The sequence below is a fragment of the Lepidothrix coronata genome, unplaced genomic scaffold, assembly GCF_001604755.1.
Source record: "Lepidothrix coronata isolate B3197 unplaced genomic scaffold, Lepidothrix_coronata-1.0 Scaffold107, whole genome shotgun sequence".
Taxonomy (NCBI): domain Eukaryota; kingdom Metazoa; phylum Chordata; class Aves; order Passeriformes; family Pipridae; genus Lepidothrix; species Lepidothrix coronata.
In genome coordinates, this window is record NW_016690287.1 from 3,192,137 (window position 1) to 3,202,163 (window position 10,027).

The window sequence follows — 10,027 nt, forward strand, 5'->3', positions numbered from 1 at the left end:
TTCCTAATATCAGACAACACATTTTTAAAACTTTTCATCCTTAGATTAGGGATGTAGCAGTCCACTGAGGATCTGAATTAACATCTTCGTTGAAGACACACTTAAGTTTTCACCAGGGTTTCTTCATCTGTTCAAAGAACTTCATAGCTATGGAGAATATTTCACTCTGACATTCAGCTTCCATGATTGAACGATGGCTTATCTAAGAATGATTTGCCATATTATACAATATTTTAGGTGGAATAGTAACTGAAAATGAATGTCCCATCTGATTTTCCACTAATTTATAATCTCCCTGTGTTTCTCAGGATTAATGCTAGCATTCCTAAGATATGATAATGATATAATATATTGTCAAAGGTCAAACCACCTGATTGTACAACACATTTAAAATATTTTGATCCAATTTTCTTGATTTATTTAAATAATCAAGTGGACAGGGGATTATATGCCCATTAGACTATTAAGGACAAACCTCTAGAAGCATTTTGACATTTCCACAGTGAGATTTGTCAAGAACCACAGGGACAACACATTTCTTATAAGCACGGGTTCTCCCTACTTGAGAGAGGAGTAAGAAAGAAATAAAGCTTTGCCTTTTGAATACCCATCGTGTAAGTTCTGCGGGACTCTTCAAAACCAAAATTACAAAATCTGCAAGACTAATGATCATTAATGTGGCACACTGTGTTACACTTGTGTATCCTGGAGCAGCCACTGTGGCATTTTCTGTATTTACCCGCTTTTTGGAAGCCAAACAGCTTAGGGCGTCTCGTCACTTGACACCACGTTACTGTTACTTTATGGCCCTTTCTGAATGCGTGCTGTCCTACATTAGATTTTTTTACAGTTCACAACTATAAAGCCTCTTCTGCCTAAACGGAAAAACCCAGTTTTATAAGGCTTAGTAGGAACAGCAGCGTATTCCAGGAAATCCAAACTCTTTACACAGAGTGGGTTTGACCCCAGCTTGGATGCTCCTGGGTCCTGCAGAAGGAGCTGGGATGGTACCTGGTTTCAGAGCCCTGCCCAGAATTTTGCAGGAGTTAATTTTAAAGATATGGGTGATAGGATATGATACGATATTGTCTATCCAGCCATTAATGGACCTTTTCTTCCCTGTCCTATCTTTGCCTGTTTACAGACAAAACCAGCCCCAGGGTAAAAACGTTTCAAGCAGCAGCACCCCAAATGCCTAGTGACCAACGGCAGGTCACTTAGTTCAGGCACTTTTTACTGTGTGCAGACCCTGCATGCAGAATATGCTCAACCTGAAAGCAGAAACCTGTTGGTTTGAAGCCAACACAGATAAAAATCAACAAAACCTAAGAGGCCACGAGGCTGGGCATGAGCACATTCAGCACCCCCATGGCAGAGCCCCAAAGAGCCCCAGTGGGCATCAGTCAGGTGGACAAGGGTCCACCCTGCTGCTCCCTACAGCAGGTCTCTAGAGGTACCAAACTCTTGTCCTCCAGCACCAAATTTCCTTTAGGGTTTTGTACCTTTGCATGTTGAGCAGTTTTTCACTTGTTTCCTCAAGTCATTGCTTGTGTCTGCCTCAACCAGTAGCCTGGCCTCCCTATATCTCAGACCTTCTCATTTCCCCATCCTACAGCTTGGCAGCTGAAGCCAGAGCTGGCCAAGGATTTGGACTGAGGTGGGCAGATCACTGCAGCTTTAGGACAAACCAAAGGAGAACCCTTTTAATTTTATTTCTGAGGTCAAAAAAAGTCAGGCCTGTCTGCCTAAATTCTGCAAGAAAAGCAAGGTTTAACCAGCAGCTGTACTGCTCAGGGCTGCTACATGGAGATTTCATTCACTTAGGTGGGTTTTCTCCTTATCTGTGAGAAAAATGGGTTACGTAGAGGAGAGGCATGATGACTATGACTCTATGAATCATCCTTTTGATGTCCTGGTCACAGAGGCTGCCAACATACCTGTACAGGTGGTCTGCAACCAAGGACAGAAAGAAATTCCCTTCAGCTCAGAGCAGAAAGTGATGTAGATTAACAACAGGCTGCCCTTCCAGCTCTCATGTCTGTGTCCTTTAGCAGTGTGTAGCCACCGCCCTAATGGGAGGGACTTTCTCGACCTCAGCTCTGCCCTGTCACAAAGGCACACATGGAGAGCATTATCCCATTCCCTGCTCTGGCAGTCTCTCACACAGCAAAGCATTTTCATACATAATCAAACTGCATCCCAAATTTTCATACATCATCAAACTGCTGCCAAATTTTCAGTCATGAGTCTATTTAGGAAAACAGTCAGTAGCACAAAGCACTTCTTAAGCCTTCGTGAAGGTCTTCATTCACATTGTAAGTCCTCATTCAGTTTTTCGCTGCACTTACAACTTTTTTTCTTTAAATCAAGTAGATTTAGCTCAGAAGCATTTCTCTTCCAGTGTTTTTACTTCATATAGATCAGAAATTTTTGTTACCTATAAAGCTCTCTAGAGGGTTGGTGATTCTTGGGCACCTTTCCACAGACAGGTGCAAAGAGCATTGAGCCTCCCAACTTGAAGCTGGTGAAATATGAGGCAGCCACATGGGAAGTAGCAGAGTCAGAGCTAAACAGCTCTCTTGTAAAAACAAATTGCTCCATGAAATACCTTCGAAAGGTTGTTTGAGGTTTCTGTTTGCACTTGTTAGGCAAGTGTTGCTTTCTGCTCACAGCTTCAAGCCTAAGATGTGTTGGAGAAGAAATACCATATGGATGTTACTGGCAAAGATGATTTGGGCTTGTCATCCCCAAAATGTCCCTGGGAGAGGTATGGCCTGTGTCAAGGCAGGACCAGAAACCTGGCTCTAAGGAGAGGAGACCAGTAAGACAAAAGTGCCCAAAAGGCAGTGATATAGGAAATGCCGGGGCCGGCAAAGGGCCAGCACTCTCTGGATGCCAGAAAAGCAAAAGTAAAGCTGTCCCCAGATGAAAAACAGGTAGAAACTGCCACTGAGAGAATCTGCTTATCAGATCTGTTATCTGGTCTCTACTGGAAGAAGTTCCCTTGACAGTCATTCAGTGCAGGAATATCATCACAAGATTTGCTTTTGGGGTCTATCAGACACAATAGATCATTGTGATCCACAAAATTATCTGTAAAGGTATTATCAATTAAAATTACTAGTAATGCCAAGTCCTAATAAGTTTTACACTTTCCATTGTAGTTTAGAGTAACTACAGTTTTATCAACCCATGTTTTTTAATCTGTGTTAGAATGTGCTTTTTTTGTAGGTATTTTATAAACGTAGATCTCATGTGCAGCTTTTTTGTGTAAATACCAATGAAAACTAGTTGATAAATGACCCTTGTAAACTAAAATAATACTGGAAGTAAAGTATCAAAAATTATTTTTTTACTTTTACTTTCATGTATAATTTTTGGTATTTACAAGATATTGACATTTTAGAAATTGGACGTGTGAGATGTATAATTGTTATATAGATTTACTTTTTTTCTGTTTTTCTCTGTGTTTCTTGAAGGTGAGGAATATCTCAGTCTGAGGAAGTGTCTGTCAGAGGTGAAGCAGAGAATGTGTAATTTGCTACTGCTCCTTCTCTTAAGCCATGGTAATCCTAAACCAAACAAAAAGTGGAAATAAGGAGTTACCAAGACCTATACAATAATCCCTCCACACAGGTACTCTTGGTTTTATCTGGGTTTTCAAAGTCCTTGCTATTCGTGCTGGGCTTCATTTGCACAGTTACTCAAACAGGACTAATAATACTGGTAATACTACTTCTACCACTAATACTAATAATAATCTTGACTCCTTTGTGGTGGCTCTGTGGTGGAGATTTTTTTCTGGCAGAAATGCAGGAGCTGTTTCCTGTAGCCACCCCAAGGCAAGGACTCTACATTAGCACTGATCTCCATGTTATGCCTGTACAGTACTGAATCCCAGGCACTTTGCTGAAAGGGGGTTTCCTTAGATGTAAGTAAACTCCTAGGGCAGTTTATCCAGTATGCAGCTGAGCTTTGCTGTGGACACAGAGGCAGCCAAGGTGACTTTTTGCAAAAGCAGCTCAGGTCAGGCAGAGTTTTTGAAACTGAGTTTTTAAACTGCCATGCAGTTTGCACACCCTCCCGCTCCTCCCATGGCCCACCTGCATCTGGAAGCAATATAAGCTTGACAGCAAATCTGAAAACATGACAGCAAATCTAAAAACAAACCCATTGTGTCTCCAGCACAAGGGTGAAGTGACCAGGTTTAGCTGCTTTTTCTTGGTTCTTGGAGCTAAATATTAGCAGCAGCTCTACCCCAAATACTCAATCTGAGCATTCACCTCTGTGCATGTGCCACGTGGCCTCCCACCTGCATTTACAGTGTTTAGGAACAACAGACCAAGAATAAACCACAAGACCCATTTTCTAGGGAATTTATCACGTAGTATTTTATTCAAAAAACACTTCATACTTTTCATTGAGAGTAATATTTTTTCACTGACTGGAAAGATTCTTAATGTATCTCTGCAATTGCTTCCTTGATGGTTAACGTCCCTGGAAGGTTATGACACATTTAAGGCATTTTTCATAAGCATAAGTTTTCAAATTTCAAGTTATAGCTAACTAGAAGTGTCTTGTCAGTCTCTTAACCCATTAATTTCCCAGTTTCTGGAAGTGCATTGTTTTTCTGCTCCTTCACTTCGGCAAAGTGCAGGACAAAGCAAACAGGAACTTGGTTTTCTTACTCATCCATTGCAAGGTGCTTTAGAAAGATTGCGACACATTCTTGTATGTGAATAGAGTGAAAATTCCTCATCCTGGTGACAAACAACACACCAGGATATTTTAATGAAGAAGGAGCAGTATAAATAAAAGAGAGCTGAGCAGAATAACAGACCTTGCTATACAGCAAAATAAATACCTGCTACACTATGAAAGTGTAATTTCATAGCTATGCTCCAAAATTTCTCAATTTGCCTTCCACATACCGACAGAAAACGGACATGATTTGTGAACTTCATCATCACTATCAAAATATAATTAAGTTACACACAGCTGCTATTAAATCTACATTAGTAATTTTAAAATGTGCTCTGTCCTGCAAAAATAGCACCTTTGTAAAGATACAGTCAAACTGCTGGAATCCTCGATCCCTTCGCAGGATGTGGTACTACAAGACTTAATGCCACCAGGGCATTAAAAGCATCACAATCAAAGTTTTTGACTTTCCTCACAATGGAGCCTTGTGATGAGCCTTCAGAACACTCTTCTTCACGCTATCACATGTGACCAACCTTCCTTTCTAGCTCTCTTTACATTTTCCCTCTGTGTGGTCTTGCCACGGGAGTACAGGTCGAACCAACAGCACAGAGTAATGGGACTCAACAGGAGATTTAAAAATTACCCACTTTCTTTATACAATTGTTCTCTCTAGAACATTTTCTGCTTGAGGGACATTCCCACATCAAGGGTAGAAAGGGAAAGAAAAGGGCAAGACAATTCCAGCTGGCAACCAGGTGAAGAATACTTAAGGAAAATCCCAAAAGTTCAAGCACAGCAAGGCATCTTACTTCCCCTATCACAGTATATTGCCCTGCATCGTGCAAAATCACTAATAAGCTTCAGAATCTCTGTTACTCTGAATATTTCCCTCTCTACAGGAAAGAAAATGCATATAAACACCTGATGTGTGTTAAAACAATAATCACCTGCACAAATATATATGAATTCATCTTGTAAATCAGAACTCCTGCAAAAGCTCCTGATTTAAAACACCTCATTGTGCTGATGCCAACTTTCAAATACATCTCAGCCCCTGTAGTGACTCATTTTCAGGGAGGTTTTAAGGAGTAAGAGTCACTGGCATGTGGCATAAAGGTTTTGATCCTTCCTGCAGATGTTTCTGGTGACTTCTGGGGTCTCCTGCCCAGCTTGCCAGCATCTCACATGGTGCTAAAAGGGCAAAGTCTCAAGCTCTTACTGGTCAGGGATGGCTATCAGTGCTCCCCAGTCATACCACACACCTCTCTGGAATATCACACAGGTTTTCAGGCCAAACACTTCCCCTGTATGGGAATTTAGGCATCAGCATTAAGGAAACTGCTAAGTCAGCAGAGACAAGGACTAACTCACTATCTCTTAAAGATGAAATGAATATGTAGAATCACATAAATATAAAAAATACATGAAAGAAAAAGTTTTAGTTGCAACAGTTCTTAGATCCTTCTTCTAGCTGAGTGTTTTTCATAAATAAATGTGAACATAGAGGTCGCTGAGTGCAAAATGTCTTTCTCATGGAACATTTGTGCATGTCCACTCTTGCACAGAGGTGCTGAGCTCCATGGACAACTCACAGCTTTCCCAGACACTCTGATAGTCCTGGATAGGGCTGCTGAGGATGTTTTTTCATGTAAATCAAGAGATAGGCCGTTTCTCCCCTGTAGAGGCAAAGAAAAAGCAAAATGCGACGTATATGTTTGAAGATCTAGGTTGCAAGTAACCTCCCAGGTTTGTTCCTGCCCAGCTTTTTGTGGTTTGGATCAACTAAGCTGACCCTTTCCAGTGTTCCTGAGAGAGCATATAAAGCTGACTCCCTGTCAGCACTTTAGCTTATAGGAGGGATTATCTCCCTCTTATAATATCCCCCTCTCATAAGCTATTTTCTTATGATGCATCAAAACAAAAAGCATGGAAAAATCCCGATTGACGTATCTAACTGCAGCCAGCCCCATTTGTGACTACTCAGTAACCCTGGAGGCTCCCAGTATAGTCATATGCAGGCCCATCAGAGCAACCAGAATACAAGGATGCCTCTTCTGCTCTCCTGCATCCCCACTACATCCCAGGCAATATGCAATTCAAACCGTCTATCTTCCCTCTCTTTGCTACCCTCATTCCAAAGTCCAGAGCAGCATTAGGTAAAAACAGAGATATGTTTGCATACCAGTGGAGGTTGGAATGTCCATAGGTGCATTTAACATCATCCCATGATACCTAGAGAAGAAAAACACACAAGAGGAGGCTGGTAAAAACTCTTAGGAGACGGACACGTTGTGATACCAGCGCACCAGTTCTCATAAGAGTGGTGTAAGTGGCACTTCCAGGAACTAAGCACCTTTTAATAAATTGGTTTACTGCTTTACGAGGGAAAACAGTTCCTCTTCTAACACAGTAGAGTACATAAAGTAGGGGTATACATCAAATGGCTGCTTTTGCAAGTCACAAAGCAGAAACTGAGGCCTTGTTTGGTGCAGAAGCAAGAGCCTGCAGCAGAGGTGCACAAAGCTCTGCAGCTTCAGTTTCTTTTCCTGGTTCTCTTTAATTAGCAGTCAGTCAGACTGAGTAAGATCTGGAGGAGAGGTCGGGAAAGTACAAAAAGAAACGTGGATTGATCTCCTCACCTGGCAAACCTGAGAATCATTAAAGCAATACCATTTACACTCTGTGAGGCTTTGAATGTAGGCACAGTAATGTCCACAACTAGCTGATCCTGAATGAGCAACGACGGCAAAAAGGCCATACTGCCAGGTAGCCTGCAAAGAGACACAAAGAGTAACTTTTAGTGCAGTAATTCTCATTTGCCATTGACTGAAGAGAAGCAGCATCCAGGACAACAAGGATGTGGATTTTGCAAGGAGAAAGGAAGAAGAGCAGATTACCCTTGAGGATCCTGCCTTTTTTGCTCTTACCCTCATAGTTTAGCCTGCCAGCTATGGGCTGGCAGCCTCCCTGGAGATCTCAGGAATGTGAAAAAGGTAGAAGAATAGCAAAGGAGCTACACTACAGACAACACCACACTGGTGACTTTTGCTATTGCCACATTTCCCCTTTTTATTTCACAGTAAGGGGGACAGATCCACGGTGGGGCAGATCACTCTCATCTGCTTGGCAAAGCTGTTGTTTCCTTGCTAAACTCAACTCTGTGGCCAACAACACTGCATGGGAAATACCAGGAATGGAGTTCCCCTGCCTTGGACTGGTGAGATATGTAAAGCCTGGTTTTTGTCCTTATGGCAGGAAGCTCCAGTTATTGTGCTTTTGGTGATTTACTCTGAGCACAGAATGCTGAATAATGACTGAACCAGTTAAAACCATGGGATGTGAGGCAACACCAGACACAGGTGAAAGATGTCTGAGACATAGATTTTTAAGACAGGCACTTTGAAATCAGGTAAGTACTGGTGTGATCTCTTAAAATTTTATGAGACTTGAGCAGAGAGAAGAAGAAAATCTTCTCTTTTTTAGACAGCCTTAGGAGTATCTCACCTTTTCATTGACATCTGCTTGGCACTGATTTTCCGTCAAGACTCCATTGAAATCAAGGTCCCGTGGGAATGGGAGATAGTGACTGAGCTTGTGCGCGTAGGATGATTTTTCGAAGCAGAAGCGCTTTAGGTGTATGGTCAGAGTCTGTGGCAGATAGACGAGCTTCATGCTCTGTAAAACAATAAATAATGTGACTGAAAACTAAGGAATAAACCCTGGGGAGGTAGGCTGGAAACAGCCATTGGCACCCAGTGCATATAGCATGGAGAAAAGTCAGTGCTACAAGTGAATGGCTGCCAATTGCACCACACAGCAGATGCCAAACCTTTGTAGCCCATTTGCACACAAGACACATAATGGAGCTGTGATAACCAAGTTTCTCAGCTTCAGTGTGATCAGCACCCAGCCTCGGGTGTGTCAAGGGCTGCTTCATTTCTCATCTGCTTTCTTAACCCTAGATGGGTAGCAGTAGGTAGGGTGAGGAGAGGCAAGCCAACTTTTTTGTGACATGTGACCACTGGAGCTCCGTGAAGGATGTCAAGCTGACAGCTCATTTCTTCCAGCACTGCCTGTTGCTGCCACGGCTGCCACTAAGACACATGGATTCATTGTGGCCTCAGAGGCAGCCCAACAGTGAAAATGTTGTGGGAAGTTCCCTCTAAGCCTTGTGCTAAGGCATTCTCCCTCACGCTGCTCTCTTTAATGCACTTCCCTCTTCATGAAACAGCTAATTCATCATCTGGCACAGACTGATACTGTGAAAAATAGGGAGCCCAGTGGAGAGCAGGGAAGAAAGGAAATCATCCTACAGTATCCTACTTTTAGGTGTATGCACAGTTCAAGTAACATATTTTTGTCCACCTCAGCAGCTACGCAGCAGTGTAAAGGCCCACAGTGCACACACAGAATAAACCAAAAGAAGCTCCTCTTCTCAGTGACTTAGAGTAAAACTCATTAAATCCTTTATAGCAAGAGCTATGTCTACAGCAGGAAATTTCCTAACAGGAGGAAAGATGCATGTGGTTTATACCTTGCTGATACTTCTGTGCTGACAAATCTGAGTTGTTGATCTCCTCTTAAACTGATATGGTTGAGTCCTTTCCCCACCCTTCCCAGTCCTAAAGGAATTTCTCTGTGTGAGAGACTTATGGGAAAATAATTCTCTGATTACCTTCAAAAAAGGTGTTTTCATTCCACATTGTTGACAGAAACACATGTTTTGACCAGTCAGCTCTTCTGGATGGAAAAAGTACTGTAAACAGTCCTCCTATGAAGACAGGGGAGATTTCTTTCAACTGAATTCCTTCAAGCTGGGTTTCTATTTCTACTTTATTTCACAGAGTACAAACAAATAACAAAACTACAGAAGGCATATTTTATTCAAAGGACAAAAGACTGCCCAGCAGCCTAAAAAAAGGTACCCCATTTTTCCTAGCTGCTATTGTGATTGCACTAGTTGGGAAAAAAAATGGAGTACCACATTTTTCGCAAAGAAGATGTTGATCCACACGTGTCTTTTATACCTACTTCAAAGATTTAGAGGTTTTCAAAGAGTAATGATGAAAAAGTATAAAGGGGTCAGGTGGTCCAATGGTGAACTGGCACCTCAAAAATCCACTATATTTGTGGCAGCACCGACACAGTCACCAGCACTGCTCTATCTGCAGCACTGATTCAACAGTGAAAGACCACTGCACTGGGCAAACACAGTGTGTCTGGCCAGGGATTCCAAGTCATCTAGGGCACCTCACTGTGGTATCTAAGGTCTCACAGGTACACATCACTGCGTAGTTTGAGTCTTTGAGTCTGTTACAGAGTA

At 42.1% G+C, this 10,027-nt stretch overlaps 1 protein-coding gene across 1 annotated transcript in view; it reads right to left on the reverse strand.

Annotated features, from left to right (window-relative positions):
• Positions 1 to 6,140: 6,140 nt before the first annotated feature.
• Positions 6,141 to 10,027, reverse strand: part of LOC108501726 (ubl carboxyl-terminal hydrolase 18-like) — a 14,128-nt gene continuing 10,241 nt past the window's right edge. The window contains exons 5-10 of the mRNA XM_017823917.1: positions 9,630 to 9,660; positions 9,380 to 9,475; positions 8,209 to 8,379; positions 7,344 to 7,475; positions 6,887 to 6,936; positions 6,141 to 6,380 (exon numbers count right to left, since the gene is read on the reverse strand). Of these exons, the coding sequence (XP_017679406.1) occupies positions 6,293 to 6,380; positions 6,887 to 6,936; positions 7,344 to 7,475; positions 8,209 to 8,379; positions 9,380 to 9,475; positions 9,630 to 9,660 (568 nt within the window). The 3' untranslated portion in view covers positions 6,141 to 6,292. The remainder of the gene's footprint in view (positions 6,381 to 6,886; positions 6,937 to 7,343; positions 7,476 to 8,208; positions 8,380 to 9,379; positions 9,476 to 9,629; positions 9,661 to 10,027) is intronic.